This window comes from Gastrolobium bilobum, unplaced genomic scaffold (genome assembly GCF_033153095.1).
Source record: "Gastrolobium bilobum isolate Gb01-03AN ecotype WA unplaced genomic scaffold, APGP_CSIRO_Gbil_v1 utg10474, whole genome shotgun sequence".
Taxonomy (NCBI): domain Eukaryota; kingdom Viridiplantae; phylum Streptophyta; class Magnoliopsida; order Fabales; family Fabaceae; genus Gastrolobium; species Gastrolobium bilobum.
This window is the reverse complement of record NW_026897746.1, coordinates 336,179-359,631: the sequence shown is the minus strand read 5'-3', so window position 1 is coordinate 359,631 and position 23,453 is coordinate 336,179. Positions and strand designations below refer to the sequence as shown.

The 23,453-nt window shown below is 32.6% G+C and overlaps 2 protein-coding genes across 2 annotated transcripts; one reads left to right on the top strand and one right to left on the bottom strand.

Moving 5' to 3' along the window:
- Positions 1-8,019: 8,019 nt before the first annotated feature.
- Positions 8,020-9,542, top strand: LOC133309776 (F-box/LRR-repeat protein At3g48880-like). The gene is made up of 2 exons (XM_061510584.1): positions 8,020-8,378; positions 8,981-9,542. Exons 1-2 carry the CDS (start codon positions 8,020-8,022, stop codon positions 9,540-9,542), a joined length of 921 nt encoding a protein of 306 aa, XP_061366568.1.
- Positions 9,543-19,191: 9,649 nt separating this feature from the next.
- LOC133309779 (uncharacterized) lies at positions 19,192-22,176 on the bottom strand. The gene is made up of 2 exons (XM_061510587.1): positions 21,977-22,176; positions 19,192-19,587 (listed from the first exon to the last, which is right to left on the bottom strand). Exons 1-2 carry the CDS (start codon positions 22,154-22,156, stop codon positions 19,414-19,416), a joined length of 354 nt encoding a protein of 117 aa, XP_061366571.1. The 5' UTR covers positions 22,157-22,176; the 3' UTR covers positions 19,192-19,413.
- Between the last annotated feature and the right edge of the window lie 1,277 nt (positions 22,177-23,453).

Genomic DNA, 23,453 nt, shown 5'->3' with positions numbered 1-23,453 from the left:
ATTTTTAACTGATGTGGAATAAGCGCCTGACCTGTCAATTTTGCTTAACTTAGCTCAAACTTAAATATAATTCATGGATTATATAATTACCTACCTCAACTTTACTATTTAACCAAATAAGTAAGAAGATTTTTTTTATTTTTTTTTATATTAAAAAGTATGAAACAAATCAAAGTATCAAACTATATCCCAACTCATTACCCATTAAACGAATTGTTTAAAAAAAATATGTTGATAATCTTCGAGGATAAGATGGTTGAGTAGAAATAGTTCCTGAATTTAGGAGGATTCTGTTTTGTCATTCTATTTCCTTGTTTATGCCCTTGGACCACCGTAGAATCTAGAGCACACACACACCAAAAAAAATCTGGCTTAGGGACTTAGAAAATAGTCCCTTAATGTTGCCGAAACAGTGGGACAGCATGCTAAAGACCCTACTCACTCACATTTAGGACAGGTAGCCAATGTTAGGAGAATGAAAAATTGTAAGCACCTAATTAAAGGCTGAAAACCGAATCAGTATGCTAGGGAGTGTTAATCATCGTTTCTTGTTAACAATTGTAAAACTGAATCCGAAGTTGGAAAATTTACCTAATGTAGGAAACATGAAAGACCGCACCTACATGTGTTGGGAGAAACTTTGGGTTTTATTACGGTTAACTAATTTTATAATGTATTAAGTCAGAAAAAAAAAAATTGATTAGCTTGTTGTCATTTCATTCCCTTGTTGCTGCCATATTGGAACCGATTTGGGCCTTGTGGTTACAAGCACAAAGGGTTGATTTTGGAGCTTGAAATAAAGTCTCCATTGGGAGCTTGCTGTTTGTTAAACTATAATGAGGTGTCTAGTGTTGGAATATGTTGCTATGTCTAGCTTCACATGAATTAAATTTATCTTGACAGCATGCTTTAGGCCTTTGTTAGCGCACCATAGGTAGTGATGTTGAAATTGTGAATAAAATATATCACGAGTCTTTTTGGTGTTGAAACCCGAATGGCCTTGCATGAGGAACCTTGAATTTTTGCTGTTAGCTAGTTAATAAAAAGGGCATGAAGTCAGAAAAACAAGTTAGTACAAGACTCTTGGAAATCCTTTAAATACTAAGGCTTGGAAGCATGGATAGCACTTGAAAACTTTAGGAATCAACGTTTGAAATTCTGATTTGGTGTATATGCTTGTTTAGGTGCGCAAGGTCCTAAATAATTGGACTGTTTGATGATATTTGGAATGCTTAATTAAAAAGGTGAAAGACACAAGGTATGTGTAGGCGGTATTACCTAATGTGACTATTCGCTAGTGTATGGAATTGTGATGTGTTGCTCACATTTGTTCTATGTATGTTATGATGATGATGAGCCAATGGTAAGAATATGAAAGGATGATATGATATATGCATGCATTTTACATCACAATACATTTTTCTGTTGGGTGCGATTGCATAACATGGCATGTATACTTGATTCATGACATCTTGGATATATATATATTTGTATTGAGGACATGTGATTGAGCATGCATCATATAGGCATGCCTGGTACCAGGAGAGGGGACACTTGGCTTCAGTCCGCATAGGTTCCACAGTGGGATTCACCTTCATGGGAGCCATTAGGAATACCCACTGTGATGTTACGCGCACGACGGTGCTATGAGCGTAAAGGGAAAAAGGGCGTTATATACGCGTTATGATATATGATGAAAAGGATTAAATGTTTGAAGTGACTATTTATGATTTTGTGCCTAGTTAATATTGTTGCATTATGGTTTTGTTGCCACACTACTGGAATTTTCTCTCACCCCTTTGGGGCTGCTATTTTTACAAAATGCCAGGAGGACGTAAAAGCTTTTGAGGACTTGGATATTTGTTGTTGGCTTCTACTGTTTTGGGCATGCTGCTATTGATGTGATATTTTATGGATGACTGTATGAAATTGAGAAGCTTTGATTACTGTGAACTATGATTTTATTATTGCATTACGATTTTATGACCAGCAAGTATTTTGAAAACAGATGTTGAAACGTTTGCGAAAAGGATTTTGACATGTTATTTAAATGCTGAGTTTTGAAAAGTCTTTGCGAGCACTTTGTAAGTTGTCGTACTGGGGCTACGGACCTCCGATTTTCTTATAATTTATATGCACGCGTAGCCCCAGGTGTCTAGTTTCATTACATATAAACCTTGCAAAGAAATTCTGAAAGCTCGATTTATTATGAAATTTTTCCAGCCAGGACGTTTGTGATATTTTCACTGCTTTATCTCTTATTTTGCGAGTTATGTTTCGAGGGGCGAACAAACTCCAAATCACTATTATTTTATATGAACGTGAAGCCCCAGATGTCTAGTTTCCATATTACAAAGAATATTCTTTTGAATCGTTGATCTGGATTTTATACGAATTTTTAAAGACAGCAAGGTCTATCGGGAAATTTATATTTTCAGTAAGTTTAAGAAATTTTGTGTACTCTGATTTTTGTAATTAACCAGATCCCCGCTTTAGTTTTAATTAGCAATGTAAAAGCGACATTTTTTTTCAGTCTCTAAAATACTATTAAAGAACTCTAATTCCGCTTAGCAAACAACTCTCTTGGAGGCCTACAAAAGAGGGTGTTACACGTGGGGTCCACAATTTTTTATTTTCTCTTTCCTCAACTCATTTTCTCTCTCTTCTTTTATGTTTGTATAGGATCAAATAGTGTTTTTTACGTAACATTATATAAGTATAACCCTTAGTTAAAAAGGTTAAATTTTAAGTCATTCAAAAGACATTTTTTTTTATTTTTTAAAAGATTTGTTTTTCTTAGGGACTTGATCCTTTAATCAGACCTGTAGTCCAGTATACGTTATTTTCTCTCTCTTTATTCAATCTAATTTATTTGATTAATTTTTTGTAATAAGTGGTAATAAGAAAAGGATGCAGTAAATATAACCTCTATTTTTTATATAAAGCTAAATATATAAAATTAGGGATAAGATATTATACTATAAGAGAAGTTACATTTACTACCTATTTTTTTTATGCCTACTCTATTTATTTTTTCTCAAAAATTTTAAATTAAAATCTCAACTAACTTTCACCATTTTTCTCCTTTCTTGAGATGCTAATTTAACGGTATTGAAGAAAAGTACGTTAAATATGTATAAAAAAATGTAAACACAATATCTTATCTCCTAAAATTATATAAAGACTTTTCTTTGAGAAAAATATATAATTTAAAAAATTATAAAAAATTTTGAGGATAGTGAAAAAGTAACATATATCATGTGGGTAGTAACTCTTTCTCGATTGGGGTTAGGCAGAATCACCAAAATATTTTCGGTACTACAGATTTACTACACTCGGTATATGTCTTTTATCAAATATGAAAAAAATAACATATTTATACTACCCTTATTTTTTATGATTTTTTCCTTCGATATCTTTTTTTTCCTTTTGGGAAATGGAGTACATACTTTCGAAGCATTGAAAATGTGCTCCAGAATCAGAGTAAATAAAGTATTAGTAACATAATCACCTAGCTCAGTTGGAAATATAGTAGGTAGGAAGAGAACTTGGTTTTGATTTTCACCAAATAGTTTTTAGAAGGGGCAAAAATAACTTTAAATATAATTAAGTGCTGATTCGGGATTAGTGATGCCTAAAGCGCATAGAAAAAGTGGCTAAACAGAAAGTTAGAATTTCACAAAAGAGCAACCCTCCGATTCTCAATTTCTATATTCAAAATAACAAAATTCAAAATCTAATTAACATCTAAAATAATAAATTGATTCAAAATCTAAAATTCTAAAAATAATTTTTGTTTTTAGATGATGGAACAAGCAATGTTAATAAAATCGGACCGGCTCGACCCGACGGTTATATAATCAATCTAGGTGAAGTAACGGACCAACCATGCATCAGAATCGGTGTGACCCGATCGATTTTTGTGAAAACCAGTGACCCGGCCTGGTCCCAAAAAAAAATTCCCACAATTTTTTTGTTAAAAAAAAATCATAATGGACATATTTGAGTATTTTTTTCTTATTAACTTACATAGGTTATGTACCTACAATACTAATAATATCTCAATTATGTACTATACAAAAAAAATTTATTTGATTTATAGCTAGAGATGTCGCTTGCTGAACCTGAAGCTCCGTATCATGATCATTATATTTTTGTTTGATCCTTTATTGGATAATAATGTGTGATTTATTATTTTTTATATTAAAATATTTGAATTTTTTAATCATATTTTTAGATATTTGAGTATTTTATAATTTTTTTAATACAAAGTACAGAATATTGCATACAATTAGGGGTCAAAGTAAGCTGGGCTGGGCCGAGCTTTGCCCCGAAAAGTCCAAGCATATGCCAAAAATTTTCAATTTGGCCTTGCCCAAGCCTAGTATGAGTCTAACTGTTAGCCTGACTTGACTTGTTTATAAAAAAACAAATGACCTGGCTTGACCCGTTAGTCTGTTAATTTTTAACTTCTAAGCAGAACCATGAATCAACTTCACAAAATACTCAAATTATGTTGCTAAAACAAAAATCACAATTTCAACGTCTAAACAGAACCATGAATCACAACAAAACTCATCACGATCTGCATTTAAGTCACTTTCAAAAGAAAAATACTCAAACTAAATAACATATATTTTATCTGATCCAACAAATAAATCTATACTATGTAAATCTATAAAAATAAATTCAACAAACACATCATGATGCTTGTAGTAACCAAAAACTTCTCTACATCTTCTCTCCCCTACAAATACAATTTCAAGATTACATAAGTTGGCAAACAATTTGTAAATGTCAAAAACAGAAAACAAGAATAAAGAATAGAAACAAAAAAGTTAAAATTAAGAAACAAAAAATCTTTTAATAGATTTATATAGGCAATCTCACATGTTTGTGAGATGTTGGTTCCTCCTAATAAACAATAAAGTCAAATTTCTTTTAAAATTTAATCTAATATAATTAAATTATAAAATAATTTCAATTGATTAAATTTATATCTTTTATTTTTTCTTCAAGTCATACCTATTACGTCGCCAATCTTCACCGTATATTAAAGCTTGGATGGTATCTTCAGCCAAGTTAGAACGATATGCATTAATATCTCTTCCTCCAGCACTAAATATTGATTCTGATGATACTATAATGATTGGTACAGATTTTGTGCCACTCTCAAATATAGTATTGGTGAGGGAACGAACCTAAGTCCTTCCACCACCTACTTAGCTCACATGCATCAACTGAACTATCACCATTTGGTATTACTATGAATAATAATATTTAATTTAATTTAAAATAAATAATATGATTTAGGCCGACCTGTAGACTTATAGGCCCCACATGTAAAAAAAAAGTTTATCACCTACTTTCTAAATAGGCTTCTTTAAAACCCCAAATCTGTTCTATTTGACTATATGCAATAGGCCAAGCCCGGCCTGATATAGGTTAAGGTTAGGCCGTAGGCTGTAGGTCGGCCCAACCCACTTTCACCTCTACATACAATTACTTGATCATGTGGTTCAATCAGTGACCCAATACCTTGATCGGGTCAACAATCGAGCCGGTTTTAATGACATTGGTAATAAGAGCTAGAATCATAACATAGTGCTCATTAAATAAGAGTGAGATTTTATATATTTTTTTTTAAAAAAAGATAGCGATAGATTTTATTTTGTCACACTGCAAGTTTATTAACTAATAGTTTTATTTTTGAATATAAATAATAAAGTTAGTATATATGATGGATGGTCATAGAAGCAACACACAAAAAATTGTCATAGAAAATCAAATAAATTTGCATACCCGAGTTTGGAACAAATGCTAATATGTATATCGGTTTATCAAAATACAAGGCAACGCAACAAGGAATGTGACGAGCAGAGTGATCTCTTCCCATGGAAACAAAAAAAAAGAAAAAGAAATTGTCTGTTATTGCATATTAGAAGTCAACCTTTTGCAAAATTTTGGTAAGATATGATGACGTGCAAAAATAATTTAAAAATTTGAGGGAGAGAAACTGATCTCATTGAAGCTAAAATAAATTTGACCGACAATGACGATAAAAAGAAGTTGAAGAAATGAGGGAGAGAAACGTTACTGAAGCCAAAAGTTATAAGTCAATAGATGCTTTAATTGGGTTCATAAATTGCATTTAAACTATTTTACATTTTTTATTTTGAGGAAACGCAGTAGTATTTATTTCATGTTATCATATATGGAAGTGAATAAAGAAGTCAATTCTGCATCCGAAACAAGATTTAATTCCCTGGTTGACATTTTTTATATATGGTAATGAAATAATGTATTATTTTAGTTAAGGATTTAGTGTATGTCCTTTTAAAGGATATAAGTTGTATGTTTCTATTTTTTATTTATTCTATGCACTCTCGGTAGTACATAGTTATAATATGAAAAATTGTTTTTTTTTTCACTTTCACGTCAGTTGATGTGACTGAGGAGAGAAAAAAAAAAAAGCAACTTTTCATGTTATAATTATATACTACCAGGAATACATAGAATAAAAAAACAAAAATGACACAACTTATATCACTTATGGTTAGTACCAGCTTAATGCGATTATGCTAATAAGGGAAAAAATAATTTTATTTTTTTGCATTGGCGTTACATTGGAAATTGCAAGTCTTGATCATTTCAAGGTCTTGACTTTTCTATATATTTCACATAATCTTAAGTTCAGTCTTCATTCTATTCACCACATACCTAAGAGAGTGACATAAGGCCATAAGAGGTATGTGCTTGTTTCTTTTCATTGAGTACGTTTTTTCTTTCTTTTATCATTCCATTTTCTATGTATTTTGCATCTTTTGATCTTGAATTCGGATATCTTTAGCATGAGGTAATTTAGCCGAAAAGTGGATCATTTAGGATGAATCTAGTAATAGGTATATGTATGAGTTTTGTTGATCAACCTTTCCCTAAATTTCTTTTCACAAAAAAATGTTTTTTATTTTTACTTTTTGCTGTCCAAGTGTTCTTTGAATTAATTCTCAAATCATTTGAAAATGAGAGTTCCTGACAAATATTTCCAAAATTTGAAGATTTTCGGTAGTAAGACAAGATTTTAGCGACCCATTGAATTTTTGTTGAGCGGGATTCTAACAAGGAGGTTTTTCATTGGGTAGAACATATATAGGCCTTTTAAAAACACAAAGTTAGCAATTTTTATTTTTATTTTTTAATATATTTCGGTGCTTTGGTAGCAGGTTTTTATTAAGAAAGTTCATGACTTGATCCGACCTGATAATTCAATTTAGTCCATAGTTAATTGTGTTGAATTCAAGTTATGAAAAAATAGGCTTTGTGTAATTTTGGTTAAGGTTTTTTCATGCTTAGAGTTTGTATACCCATTCAAATTTATATAATAATTTCAAGATTATAATTTTTGTAAAAGTTAGATATAATTCTGTATAAAACTAATTTTTCTTTTTTTCATTTTATATTGTAAAACATCTCTTAATTTTTTATTTTTTTTTTACTTTTTATTAATATTTTATCATTTAGCTGTATAATGTTTAAATTTATATGTTTTGTGTAAATACTGGGTTAGTTCAATCCCAAGTTCCCAACAAGATTGAAAATTGGATTATAACTAGGTCAAATCTAGGTTTTTAAAAATGACCCGACCATAAAAAACCGAGTCTAAGTTTGAGCCAAGTTAAACTCCACTCAGTAATTGTAACTTCTTGAATGAAACATTTATTAAAAAATATATGGTAAGAATCTTTTTAATTGTGACTTCATTCATAGCATAAGCAGTACTTATATAGATGGTGAGTTCCTCTATTAAGATTTAGGACTTTCTATTCCTATGTAACAAAAAGGAATAGAAATCCTTTTGCTTAATTCATAGAAATATTGCATTTAATATTTATTTCATAAGCTAAATTCAAACATATCATCAATTGATTGATTTTTTTATTTTATTTTATTTTATTATTAAAACGATCATGTGAAACATATTTAATGTCTTAATAATTTTCATGCAGGAAACATTAAGCAATGAAGGGAAGCAACTCTGCTATAAGCAACGTGAATGATATTCTTTGCTACGAGGTTCTGATAAGAATTTTTATGACCCTCAGTATTACGGACCTTGCAGTTGTCTCTCTGGTTTGCAAATATTGGAACCAAGCTTGTCGTGACCCTGTACTTTGGAAGAAGCTTGATCTCACTCAACTAAGCTCTCACTCTTTCCGCGTACCCAAGTTACTAGATGCTTGGTATGACAGAAATTCAAGCACAAAAATGTCTCAATTCTTGAAGTATGTTCTAAATCTGAGCGATGGAAATATAAGCTGCTTAATATATAACTACTATGTTTACATGAGGGATGAGCACTTAATCTCTGCGGCTGAAAGGTAACATTTTTAACTTACCCTTCTGTAACTTATGTCTTAGATATAATATAAATTTAAATATAACTATGGGTGCATCGAATGTCCTATTATAGGACATACTACAACTCATTTTTAATTATGTATTTCTGGAAGCACATAGTTATAATATTAAAGTTAATTTTTTTTAATTATGTATTTTCGAAAATATATAGGTAAAAAATGGTTGCAGAAATGAATAATATCATTCCTACAACATGATTCTTATATTTCTGTAAAACTATTCATGTGTGTTCATTTGTTCGGGAGAATTGGTTCATGATATGATATTAGTACTTTTATAACCAGGTAGTCAAGATTTTGATCCTTACCACCTCATTTTTAGTGGGTTTGTATACTGTCTACGTTTCCAGTCCAAATCCAAAAGGGTTTTTGCACGAAGATATGTTAGATATAATATAAATCTATTAGAGATATAATAAAAGTATTTACGTGCATTCACCCAATAATTTAAGCTTTTGGAATAGTTGATTCATTGCACTATGTTACATAACCTTCTAAAGAAAACCATGTTAGCTACTTAATGCATGTACTCTTGATATTATAAAGTGTGTCTCCTTTTGCAGGACCCCAAATCTTAAACGACTAGTTTTACCAAGATCAGGCCAATTATCAAAAACTGGAATCGATATTGCAATGAAGTTTTGGGGAGGACTTGAATCCTTGACTATTACCTCTATGGTCAAGCATGCAGATATTTTTTCAGCAATTGGCAAATACTGCAAGAGAATCACTGAATTGAAATTCACTTGCGCCTTTGAAGATTTTCATGCTAATTACTTGATTAAATGCACCCCAAATCTGAAGTTCTTGAGTATTCGGTCCGTAATGGTGAACAAGAAAGGTTTGTGCCGTGTACTCCAAAGTTTGGAACATTTGGAAGTGGTGAATATATGTCATAGTCTCATTGTGGAGAGACCAAATCCTAGGTCAAGGGTTGTGGTGTACCGTATTCATGATCTTCGAAATCATTTGGATATCACGTGTTTGAGAAAGCTTCTTTTTTGTAAAGGAAGATGCCTTAGGTGCAAGTATATTGGGCGAGAGAATAATCCAACTAGGCTATCACCCTATGGAACATTCGAGGGTATTTGGCGTGACGATGAGATACCCTCTCTTGCTCATTGATCTGAGTATATATGTTTAACGCTACATGAATGAACCTTGTTATTTTCGAACTCTTATATAGCTCTTGTTTCGTTGTTGGAATAAATTTTATAAACATTTTGCTCTTGAACTATGTTTGATTCATGTAGCGTATCCCGTTTAATGGAATAAGACTTGATTGTTGTTGTTATATTGTGGACTTGGTTAAGGATTTATTAGTCACTTTCAATTTCTATCACAATTAGTTATGTATAATATGTGGAATTACTTGCCACAAAAAATATATATAGATATATGGGTAGCACACACACACAAATGAAGGTTAATACTTAATTAATGACATGCACAAGTGTTTTGAAGGAGAGGGTGTACATATATTCCTATAGCTACTCAATTGATTCAAGAAATGGTCATTTTAGTTTTGTTTTTCTTTTTGTATCTTTCATTGTTTATAAGAGATGGTTATATATATATATATATATATATATATATATATATATATATATAAAGACATCTTACCACATGTTGGGGGTAAGAACTTTTGCTACATTGAAAATCAAATGTCGAATTATGCACGTCCTAAAGCTTGAAAACTTGAGGTTGTTTCAGTCACGATGGTGCAAGGACGGCTTTAGCTGTGTTTTTCAACCACTTCGAACATTTAGAGATTTTGAACACATACATCTCAGTCTCATAATGGAGGAAAGAACAACGTTATGATATATACCGATCGTCATCGAGGTGATGCATATATAATACCAGACATTTTGGATGCCCCTAGCACATCCCAAAAGGTTAATCCCTGTCAAAGACAGCATGGATCATGCAACGTGGCAGTGCTAGGGGATTATAACATGAGCTACTAACATTTTTAAAATACATGATGTCTTGAATGTGTTGCATGGTTGCTATCAAAATATTTATCATAATTATACAAATTAATTAAGAAAAAAATTTATTATGAATTCTAACATAGTTATCTAAATTATGTATTAAATAATGTCACATATTGAAAATTCAAATGAATAATTGTCAATGATTATATATCAAAGCAGACATATAAAAAGTGTTGGAAATCGACAACACGCAAATCGAAAACGGAAAAGAAAAAGAGAGAGAATAGACACAGCGATTTACCCTGGTTCACCCAATTTAGGCTGTACTATATTCACCTCACCGCCACTCGTTACAAGTCTCTCGGTTTACCCAAGAGAGCGGAACCCCAGTTGCCTTTCTGCTGACCCTGATAATTAGGGCCCTCATCAACATGCGAAGTATGAGCCATACCTAAACAAAAAGGCACTAATCTTTTCAGTAAAAAGAAAAAGCACAAGCACCTTCATGAAAGCACAAAACCCCAAACACATTTTTAATAGATATACAAATTGCAAAGGCAAGCGCCCAAGCCCCAAGTCAAGTAGCCAACCACAGCCATTGTTATTTCAGTCGAAGCCTCGCAAGAGCAAGCAAGTTGTGCAACAAGTGGGACAAAAAAAGGAGCAAGGCACAAGGTTGAGAGAAATCTAATTGCAATTGTAAGTCACAAATTAGGGCTTTGAAAGTGATTTTTAATTTATGGGTCAGGTAAAAAAGTTTCGGTATTGGATTTTATTTTTCTGATTGAAAAACATAAATATAATTATATTTATTTAGGTGGTGCCAAATTATAAATTTAATCTTTGTTAATTATAATTAACTATATATTTATATATAATAAATAAAAGAATTTAAAACTAAGCAGGTGCCTTGGCACCTACTGGCATAAGTGTAGCTACGCCACTGTTGCTATCATAACCTAATGATATGAAAACAAAAAATGGATGATAAAATATATAGTAGAGGGTTATATTTACAAATTTTTGGTTTACAAACTACACTATGTATTCTCGAAAATACACTAGGTTATACTATGTACTTCTGGAAGTACATAGTATAATTTGCAAAAATTTGTAAACAAATCTTTCCCTGAACATATATGCATGACAAAAAAAAGAAAAAAGAGGAGCTACACTAACATTTTAAAAATACATGATGCAACCCAAGTGTGGTGACTCAGTTGGTAGCATGGGGACTGAGAGGTGGGAGATGACCTCGGTTCGAATCCCACCAACACCATCTGGGGAGGGGCATAAGTACCGTAATCCTTGGACTCGCACCCGAACTCTGGATTAGTCCCATAGGCGACTCAAAGAGTCGAACTCATGGAGATACCGGGGATTCTGATTCGCCTCAAAGAAGTAATTAGGATCAGTTTAAAAAAAAAAATACATCATGCATCGAATATGTTGCATGGTGTTGCCCTGACAAAGACAATAAAAGGGTGGCAAAATATGCATAACAAATCACCATAAACAACCATAATTTAGTTTCAAATATCTTATAAGTCCATAAAAGTAAAAACATTATCTTTATTCTGGAGTAAATCTACAATACTCCAGTAGTAGATACTTCACTAAAATTTCATAAAAAAAAAAGATACTTCACTAAAATTATATATCAGTTGGATTTATGTGACATAAAGAAGTAAATAAAATAAATGCAAATAGATGAGTTACTTTTTTTAATGTAAATGTGATGGGTAGAAGAAATTTTATGTACTTTGGTGTACTCATCATGAAATAAATAGAAGCTTACGCCGAAATACTTTAATAAGTTGTACAGCAAGCATAAGTCAGCCAAGTTCTACACTGGTTAAAACGATAAAAATGTGAAGACATTGTTCGCATGAGAAAAACAGATAATAAAGATTCAAACTCTTGTGAAACAAGATCAATTTTCACCATAAAGACCACATTACACTTTTCTCCTAGCTATATAAATATGAATTCGAGCTTATAAATTTAGTCTAAGATGTCACACACACACACACATATATATATAGGGGCATGATATTCTTATACCGGTGTAAGAGCGGTGTAAGAGTTAGAAGTCTTACACTCAATCTTGACCATTGATCCACTTGTATCTAATGGCTCACATTATTAAAAAATCAGAGCCCTTAAATATGAATGGGATCAACGGACAAGATTAAGAGTGTAACTTACACTGGTGTAAAATGATCATGACCCATATATATATATATATATATATATATATATATATATATATATATTGCATGTTTGCATTTTGCAGAGGCAATTGTGGAATATAAGAGTTGTTAATAATGGAGTTCAATTGAGTTGATTATGCCCCTACTTAATGTTCAATTAAAATATCTGGAGTGTTCTTATGTTTACATATGTGGTTAGAACCTTTAATTTTTTTGGCATTTTGTTAAAATGGGTGAAATCTTCGTGCACTTTCTCAGAGGGAGGGACTAATGGAGCTTCTTTGTGACTCTTAAGAAGATTCATAATGTCAATATCAAACAGCAAAATGGAGCAGACAAGGTACGTAGTGTATGACCGGGGTGATTCAATCTGCAATCTAGAACCTTGTGTATGACTATAAAATGGAACAGTTACTGACATATATTTGTGTAAATTTGTCTTGATACTTCTCAGTTAATCATGAAAGATTTGCTTTCTTGTGTGGGGACCAACTTGATATCAAGGAGAGGCCTGAAATGTTCATGCATGAAAGGGGATACTGTGTAAATTATATTATATTATGCCTTCAAACCAAGATTTGAATATGACAACACAATTAAGTATGGCTTATGCATTGACAATAATTAGTCAAACTTTTACTTTTATGCGACATGGTAGCACCTGGTGAAACACGTCCCAATGGAGAGTGTCTTTCTCCAACCGGTCACGCCCATGTGGAGTGTGTTTGACTGCTATAGTTGCGTAAATAATTTCAAAACGATTACATTTTCATGATTTTTTATTAAAAAACAATAAATTAACTCTCTTTTTCCCAATTCTCCCCGTCACTTTTTATTTCTTCCTATTCTTTTTCTTTTATTTTTTTCTAATAGTCATCATCATAAAAAAAATATTTATTAAAGAGAGAATAGTAAAATAACAATTAGGAGATGTAAGAAAATTCACACCAAACACATCTTTCGAGATGGGCAAAAAACTTTAAGTGTGTGTCGCAACTGGATCGCAACGTGACCGTGAAAAATTAAAAGTTTAAAAAAATAATGAAGTCATCACCAAGGTTTATTTGGAAAAACATTGAAAAAACCCTTTTTATTTGAAAATTTGGCCTTTGAAACATAAATAGATTCGGAAGTCGATTACAAGTAGGGAAGGTGTTAACACCTTGTATCGTCCGTTTAAAAAAAATAGTTACCTTATATTAATAGTACAAATTGTTGATGAAATTTTACATATTTGTTTCACCCCAAAAAATTAAACAAAATTGATTAAAGAAAAGAAAACTAATTTTTGAAAATTGATTTTTGAGCTTGACTGGTTATTAATTGTTTCACCCTTAATTTGTTTCACCGACTATGAGTCCTGCTCCGACGTATCCGTCGATGCAATAAGAAACTCAAAGCTTCGTCGTTCTGTAAAAAATATTAGTGTGTTGGTTGATTTTAAATTTTGAAAATAACTTTGAGAAATATGATTAATTATTTTGAAAATGAATACATCATAGCTCAAAATTTAAGGTAACACGGCTACACGTAAATTCTTACGAAAATTATAACACTTGAGGATGGAAGATCATACATCAACGTTGTAAATCGTTGCTAGGATTTTGAAAATATTTGTAATCCATGTTTCAAATACTTTGCAGGGTATGAAAACCTAAGGAAGCCAATGGGAAGTGAACTATGCATCTATTCAGGAAGCAAGATGAGTTCACATGTGGAGACTATTGGGACCTGCAGTTTGATTTTAAGTGGTGGTTTTATTTTGAATTTGGAAATGACTTTTTATGTTCTTAGTATTTCTAAGAACTTAATTTCAGTGTCAAGACTTGTACCTTTTGGTTATTCCTTTCTATCTTATGAAATATCTTTCAGTTTGTTTTATTAATCTAAAATTATTAGGAATGGTACATTGTCTGATGATCTTTTATATATTAATTTGCAAAATGACATCACTCATGATGTTATGCATGTTAATTTTGGCATTAAACAATGTGTTATGAATGAAGATTCCTCTATTTTGTGGCATCGAAGATTAGGACATATTGTTGGACAAGTGGCCTCAAACTCAAGAGAGGGGGTGAATTGAGTTTTAAAAATATTTTCGCAAAATGCCTCACTTTCCTTTTTGAAAACGAGTTTCTTGAGTTCAAATAATTTACCACACGTAGACTAAATAATATAAATAACTCAAGTAAATAATTGACAATATATTAAATATGCTCAAATGATCTAACAATGCTTATGCAAAGATAAAGGTTAGAGATATTGCAAACGAGATATATCCTGGTTCGGTCACCACCACTGTGACCTACGTCCAAACTGAAGCTTTGTCAACTTTCACTATTCGGTTGAGCTTCAAGGGTGCTCAACAAACCACTACAATATTCTCCAAGACTTTGGTCACTTGGATGCTAACACTTTTCCTTCACTTACACAAGGGTTCACTCCCCTATCAATTCAAGAAGATTGAGGTTGTAACAGCCCCAAACCCTGTAGCATGATATTGTCCGCTTTGCCCCGCGCACAAGCACCGTCGAGCTCACGGTTTTGTTTCTTGGGACACCCCACAAAAGGCCTCACACTAGAAGAGGTATCCACACCCTTATAAGGCATGTTTCGTTCCCCTCTCCAACCGATGTGGGACTTTACATCCTTCCCCACTGGGAATACAGCGTCCCCGCTGTACACACCGGTCCAGGGCCAGGCTCTGATACCAAATGTAACAGCCCCAAACCCTATAGCATGATATTGTCCGCTTTGCCCCGCGCACAAGCACCGTCGAGCTCACGATTTTGTTTCTTGGGACACCCCACAAAAGGCCTCACACTAGAAGAGGTATCCACACCCTTATAAGGCATGCTTCGTTCCCCTCTCCAACCGATGTGGGACTTTACAGAGGTGATTAGGAATGACTAAGTACTCTTAAAGTACAGATTACACAAATTGAAGAACTAATAGGTGTATAGCTTTACAAGAAAGATGAGTTCAAGTGTATGCAATAATCAAAGTAAGTAATTAATGAGTAATGATTCGCTAGAATGAGCAATAAAGGTTCAATAATTGATCTATGGTCGTCCACTGTTCATTAACGGTGATGTGAGTATTTATATTGACACCTTACTTTGTTTCACATGCATATATCCCTAGGGCTGTGCATGGGTCAGGTCGGGTCAGGTTTTTGTCCGACTCGACCCAATTTGATTTTTATAGGTCAGGTATTTTGACCTGACCCGCTTTAATTTGATCCAAGTCAGGCCTGACTTGGTTTGGATTTTGTTGAGCTAGTTCAGAACTGGGTCAGATCTGACTGACTTGGTTTCTGAAGTGGGTCTAACTTGGTTTCTGAAGTGGTCAAATCTGACCTGACCCGTTTTTGACCTAGTTTCCTCACAAAATTTCGTCAAAAATTTTACGTTGCGAACAACGAAAATTTCGTCACAAAATTATTTTTCGTCGGAATACTTTTTGTCGAAAAGAGACGAAATTTTTCTCTAATGAAAATTTTTACAAAAATAAATTTTCTATCGATATTTAGTTTTCGTCAAAAGTTTTGAAGAAAATGATTTCTTCCATCAAATGTTTCAAACGAAAAAAAATTCTGTCAAAAATCTTGACGAAATATTTTTCGTTCAAAATTTCGATGGGAATGTGTTCTGACGAAAATTGTTTCGAGGGAAATGAAACTTACGTCGAAATTTTTTAACGAAATATTTTTGTCAAAAAATTTTACGAAATTTTTTTATAGAAATGTGTTCCGTTGAAAATTTTGATGGAAATATTTTTTATCAAAAAACATGACGAAAATATTTAGTCAAAAATTTTCGAAGGAAATGTGTTTCGATAAAAATTTCGACGAAATTTTGTTTTGTCAAAAAATTAACAAAATTTGAAATCTGTAAAGAATTTTGATGAAATTTTTTTCCGTCAAATTTTTTTGATGGAAATGTGTTTCGTCGAATTTTTTGATGGAAATTGTTTTGAGGGAAATGTTTCGTTCGAAACTTTTGACGATATTTAGATTCTTTAAAGAATTTTGACACAATTTTTTTTCATCAAATTTTTTTATCGAAATATTTTTTGTCCAATTTTACGAATTTTTTTTACAGAAATGTGTTTCGTTGAAAATTTTGATGGAAATATTTTTGATCAAAAAATTTGTTGAAAATATTTAGTCGAAATTTTTTGATAGATATTTGTTTCGTTAAAAATTTCGACGAAATTTGTTTTTTGTCAAAAAGTTTAACGAAAACGTTTCCGTCGAAAACTTTCGCCAAAATTTGAAATCTGTAAAGAATTTTGATGAAATTTTTTTCCGTCAAAAAATTTCGATGGAATTGTGCTTCGTCGAAATTTTTGATGAATATATTTTTCTGTGAAATATTTTGAAAAAATTTAGATTCCGTAAAAAAATTTTCGTCAAATTTTTTTACAGAAATGTTTTTAGTCACAAATTTTGATAAAAATACTTTTCGTCAAAAAATTTTGCGAAATTTTTTTAGGAAAGTATTTTCTGTAAAAAATTTTGACGTGATAGCTTTACGTTAAAACTTTTCTTTTAATGTAATTGTAATTTTCTTTTTTTTCACATAATGGGTATGGGTCAAATTTTGGGTCAATGAGTCAATATTAAAACAAGTCAGGTCTAAAACTGACCCAAATAAAAGTGGATCAGTTTTTAAACCAGTTCAAAAAATATAGATATTTATAAGTCAGGTCAAGGCAGGACAAGACAAGTAAACTAATTTTTTTGCACACCCCTATATATCCCCTACCACAGTGCACAAATGAAATGCAATTCCCACTAAGGGCATTGCACCGACAACTGTATGGAGGAGTACAACTTTGGCCTTACTTAGTAGTAGTCTAATAGTGAGCTGAAAATGACATGAATTGTCTCCATGCAATGGGGTTCAGTGGGAACCTGTTGGAACCCCAAGAAAGAAAATGAAGGGGAAAAAAAAAAGTATAACTGAACCACTTTTCTTTAGAAAAAGTATTTTTAAAAGCACAGGCTAGCAATGATTGATTGATGGTTACATATATAGTATGTGCGTGAATACTCAAATAGTCAAGCGCACAAGGTAAAGATGAAGTCTCTGTGGTGGAATGGAAATAGCAAGGCCTTTTGATCATAGTATGGAGAGTGGAATTTTTTTTTTCCAAATTGATTCAAATTCTAAATATTTTATCAAAATAATGTACTAATGCTCGCAAGGAGGTCATGCGTGAAAATACGCGACTTGTAGCACGCGCGTGTTTAGGATACCATCCTGAAGATTAGTCTAAGATGGGATATCTTCATGATACACAGATAATATTTTTCTCATAAAATGGTTAGGTTATTAAGATTATAAAATTATATTTATGTTTTCACATATTTTTGGATTCAATTAGTTTTTGGGGTTTATTAGTCTCATTTTGTAGGAAAATTTCTCTCTTATGTCATACTCACAAACTAACAATGGAACCTACCAAAATAAGATAGAAAAAAAAATTAAATGGATCCAGTATTATTTTTCAGTGTGCAGGAAACGGATCTGTCTTATGTGACAGATGAAAAATAAAACCCTTAGTTTTTTATATGGTATCAAAACTTATATAATTCAAAAGGTTTAAAATTTGATTCTTCACGTCCTTATTTTTTTATTAAAAAATTAAATTAATGTGCATGATAATCCAAAAAATAAAACCTACACATAATTCACCTTTCAAAAGACCACCTAACCAGTGGCCAACTCACGGAGGTGCGACAGTCAATAGTCACTCCTCTCCAAACTTTGATATTTATTATTATTATATGTATAAAATGATATTTTTTTTACTAATAACAAACTATTAATTCTAATAGTCAGCCTATTCCTCAAAAGTGTATTTATGTTAGTTAATCCATCTTAGTTTTTGCCACTTATTACAAAAATTTCTGGATCCAATACTGCACCTAACTATATTAAAGGAAATAATATATATATAATTTCACCTAAGGGCTTAAAATATAATTTTGGGTTGAATTAATTCTTTAAAAAAATAAGTTTTAAAAATTTCAGTTAAATAGCTTACGTTAAGGTGCTGTTTCAAAGCCATAGTATTATCATAGCTATGTCCTAGTCAGTTACAAATCATAAGCCTTTCTTATTCTAAGCATGATGTGAGTTTTTTGCGATGAGTATTACTTTAACCACTTTTATAATGTGAATTACCCATCACCCATGTACCGAAGTTTTTGCATCAAGAATTAAAACATCACGCAAGTATATGATTTAATGATCAGATATAGTACTAGCTAGTCTAGCAAGACTGGGTTTTTCCTGCATGTCACAAGTTACAAGAATTAGACAACCATGCTTCTTCCTACTAGAAAGGGATCCAAAGTTTTTACTTTTTAACGAGTCGATGGTGTACTAATTATTTTGATTAGTTTGATTCGATCCTCATTTTGATTTGGTTTGATTTGTAAAATTCTTAATACAATTTAATTCGAAACTAACCTTCAACATGTTCAAATTCTTGTAACTTATTTTTAACTTCACTATTACATCCAGGTGGAAAGTATTATAACTTTGTATATGATTTTTTTTTTCAATGAAAAAAATAAGTTGCAAACATTTTCAACTAAAAGCACCAATATCATGACAGAAAATTTTCATATAAACAATTCAATTGAGCAATTACCAACACTTTTCTCAAATCTGAGAGGAATAATAAACCACAACTAAACAGTTGAATTTCAACAAATGTACATGAATTGAGCTTGGCATTGCATGCAAGTGCTCAGCAGGACTAGCCCCCATTTGGGGTTGGGGAGTGTAGAACTTACTTTTCCTTCATGTCACCCCAGGCAAAGCCTCATTTTTTTGCCTTGGCAAATCTGAGGCAACGGTATTTTTCACCGCTTACTGTAATTTCAAGAGCTCCATCTTGGTTATCTTGATTTGATGCAGTTCCCATCAAGACGCTTTTCTCTTTCTCAAGATTGTCTCTCTCCATCTTGAGCCTTGCTTCTTGACGAGCAATCTCTGCCTGGAACAAAAAAAATAAAAAATTGAGGAGCACTAAACAGGAAAAACTTTATCTAATAGCAGGATGATAAATAAAAATATTCTTAGAATGCTAAGTCAATTTATTTATTTATTAAAAATGCAACAACATTTCTGCTTCACTAGTAATATAGCACAAATATTTACAAAACATTAAAAAGTGGTTCCCTGGAACGTGTGTGAAGCAAATTATTAGTTATTACACAGAACTGAATATTAGATAAGTGCTGTGTCGAGAGCAAGGAGAAACCAATTCAGCAGAAAGGTACATCTGGTGAGCATCTTATTATTGAATGCAAGAACATCGATCACTGCAACAAAATACCAAAGGCAGATTCAAAGGGAAATGGAATTTGAACTTTAAGATAAGGTATCAGGGCATAATTCAAATTCTAAAGGCTGACTATATCACTTCTTAACTCTTATTTTCATTCTTCAAATTACATATTTATTCTGTTCTTGCAATATTAGTGTAACTTTACTTTAGTTCCCTTTAGGTTTAGTGATGTATCGCGTTACTGTACTCCTGTGTACAGTAGAGCTTGGCTCATTAATTGTTAGGATAAATAACTGATTTCAGTTTATTAGTGTTATGAGATGCTTCGTGACTCATTGCTATGGAGCATGTATCAGAACACAAATTTAACTTTACTCTTTTCTCTTACATGCAATGACATAAATGCTCCAGAAACTTCTCTCTAACTTTCTCTCGCTTTCCATGATTTTCTTTCTGAATTCTAAAAAGCTACCATGAGGCAACTTCTTCAGTTATACTTGTTATGTCTAGCTTTAAATTCCAAGAGGCTATTTTGTTTATATCTAGACTCTAGATTTGTTACACAATCATTAGTTGAGCCATCACTCCCTTTAAGGGTTTTATCATGTATCAAACACTTAGTAGACCAAGTTGGGGGCTATTAGGCATCTTTTATTCAGATTGTGATAGTTATAGAATCATTTATCCGTATAATAACTAGTGAGTGCCTAAAACCCACTCTGCTTTCTCTTTTCAATTTCAGAAGCAGTTCATTAAAATTGCATCAATATCAAACTATCTGGTACCATCAACCTCAAATTAATTCACTGCATTTCACTTTGTCAATTATTCACCTAAAGAAGAAAATCAGTACTCATCCAGGATACAATCATTTCTCAGTAAAGCAGGCCTGCAAGGTAATATCAGATACTTACCAAAGTAATGTATGCTCACAATTCAGAAATAAAAAAAATGAGCTACATCTAGATTCTAGACCAAATGTAAAGTCAAGTGATATTGGCATTGTTACTTATATTACTTTCTCCTTTCTCTACTTCCTTGAACATTTTAAATTTATCCATATGATCATAGGATGCCACAGACAGAACTAGAAAATTTTAGGAGGGTGTACAAAATACGTACTTAATCACATATAGAGTGTAAAATTATCAGAGAGGGGGACATGATTAAAAAATTACAGTAGTGAAGGAAAAAATATTGTATAGTGCAGTTGCCCCCCATCCTTGTGAATAGAAGTTTGAGGGAACAAATTCAACAAAATTATAAAACATCGCAAAGTAAACAGAAGTTCAAGAATCTACAGAAAAGCATTTAAAAATAGAATACGGTAACATTCCCATTTTGTTCGTTTTTAGATGAATTGGGAACTACCTACTGATTTAAGCCATAATCATGCACAATGACTATAATGCTTAGCAGATACAAGGAATATAACACAACTTTTATCTAACAAACTAAAATAGGAGCAACAGTACTCTCATTATATCTCATCAATCATAAAAAGCATTTCAACCATTAGCACTTTTGATGAGTTATTGCGAATAGACTATAACCTTACAGTAAGAGTAAGAGTAACAGTATAATTTGGGTTCAACTTCTCTCAGCAGTGACTGGCTGAATGGTTGTAAATGAGAAAACATTGAAGGGGAGAGAGTTCAATAATTATTCAGTATTAGTATGAATAAAAATGAGAAATAATCAATTCCACTCCACCAGGAACTAGCTCAGATGGAGTCAGAGATCATAGCTTCCATTTCCAACGTATCAAGAACACAATTAATTCCACTTGACTATCAACAATTCCTTCTTTAAAAAAAGAAAGAAAAAGTCTTGTAAATGTAAATGACAGAAAACCATACTCAATGTGTGGAGGGGGTGCAGCTATAATAGCCCAAAAAGTTGAATATTCAACCAGCAGTAACAAATATATGCTATTTTACAAAAACGAGATCAGGTTTGTTGCTTCTTCTTTTTTCATTATTATCTTTTGCCCATCTATCCAGTAAAGGAAATGCAAAAATGCACATTAATTTTATTTTATTTTATAAAAAAAAAGAAATGAAGAAATTGAGAGAAATGTGTGTGTAGGTAGTACCTCACGACGAGAAAGATCAGCCTTCCAAGCAGCTTCACGCTCAGCAACCTCTCGCTCACGTTCTTCAATATAACTTTGCATCTCTCTGTCCTTCATGATCCTATCCTGTATATCAGCATCTAATGCTTCCTTCAACTCTTCAACAAACTTATCTACCACTGCCTTTATTCTAAGAGACATCTTCTTATGCTTAAAATCTCCAACCTGAGAGACACCACACCACATCCAAAAATAATCTACTATATCAAATTACCTAGTTTGAGAAACCTAATACACTAGACAATTGCATTCATCTTTCTTCCCATCTTGAAAATGCAGAAACAGGGAGAAGGAGCTTTGCTCATGATTTCATTGAATAATTCTGAAAGTTACAATTGGTCCTATATATATATGAATACATTACCCTATTAACAGAGTAACCAAAAATAACAAACACTTAACTAACTAAAAAGAAGCGGGAAACTTCAAAAACCTAACAAACTTAACAAACAGAATAACTAAACGCTATCTGTCATGGTTTGTAGCAGCAAAGTGCATCTCAATAGCTGCATCCTTTCTTTCTTCTTTAGTCTGCCATAATACCCCCCCACAAGATGGGCGCAGGATGTTAAGAAGCCCAATCTTGGACATGATAAAACTAAAACGAGGACCAGCTAAGGGTTTGGTGAATATATCAGCAAGTTGCGAAACGGAACTGACTGGGAGAAGCCGAAGCAAACCAGAAGAAATCTTCTCACGTGTGACATGGCAATCAATCTCGATATGCTTAGAACGCTCATGAAAAGTGGGATTGTGAGCAAGATAGATTGTTGAACGGTTATCGCAGAAGACCGAAGCTGGCTTGGCCCATGGAATACACAAATCCATGAACAGGTATTGCAACCATTGCAACTCACATGAGAGACTTGCTAAAGCTCGGTACTCAGCTTCTGAAGAGGAACGCGAAATGGTGTTCTGTTTCTTAGCTCTCCAAGCGACCAAGGAAGAACCAATGAACACACAATACCCTGAGATAGACTTGCGCGTATCTGGGCAACATGCCCAATCTGCATCAGCAAAACCACTAAAATGAAGAGTAGAAGTAGCTGAAAAGAATAACCCAGTGGTTGGATTACCTTTTAAATACTTTAAAATTCGGAGTGCAGCACCCATATGAACATCAGTGGGGCATGAAACAAATTGGGAGAGTTGCTGAACGGCAAATGAGATGTCAGGACGCGTTGTGGTCAAATAGAGTAAACGACCAACAAGGCGTCTATAAGGAGTTGCGTCAGTGAGAGAGGAGCCAGTCGCACGAGATAACCTGCACGAGGGATCCATTGGAGTAGAAACAAATTTTGCAGCCAACAACCCAGCGTCAGAAAGGAGCTCGAGTGTGTATTTTCTTTGATTCACAATGATACCTGACTTGGAACGAGCAACCTCCAAGCCTAGGAAATACCTCAAACTTCCTAAATCCTTGATCTTGAACTCACTG

Coding starts and splice junctions, on each gene's coding strand:
- LOC133309776 (XM_061510584.1), top strand. CDS start 8,020: ATGAAGGGAAGCAACTCTGCTATAAGCAACGTGAATGATATTCTTTGC. Junction 8,379..8,980: donor TTAATCTCTGCGGCTGAAAG/GTAACATTTTTA, acceptor CTCCTTTTGCAG/GACCCCAAATCTTAAACGAC.
- LOC133309779 (XM_061510587.1), bottom strand. CDS start 22,156: ATGTCTCTTAGAATAAAGGCAGTGGTAGATAAGTTTGTTGAAGAGTTG. Junction 19,588..21,976: donor CTGATCTTTCTCGTCGTGAG/GTACTACCTACA, acceptor TTTTTGTTCCAG/GCAGAGATTGCTCGTCAAGA.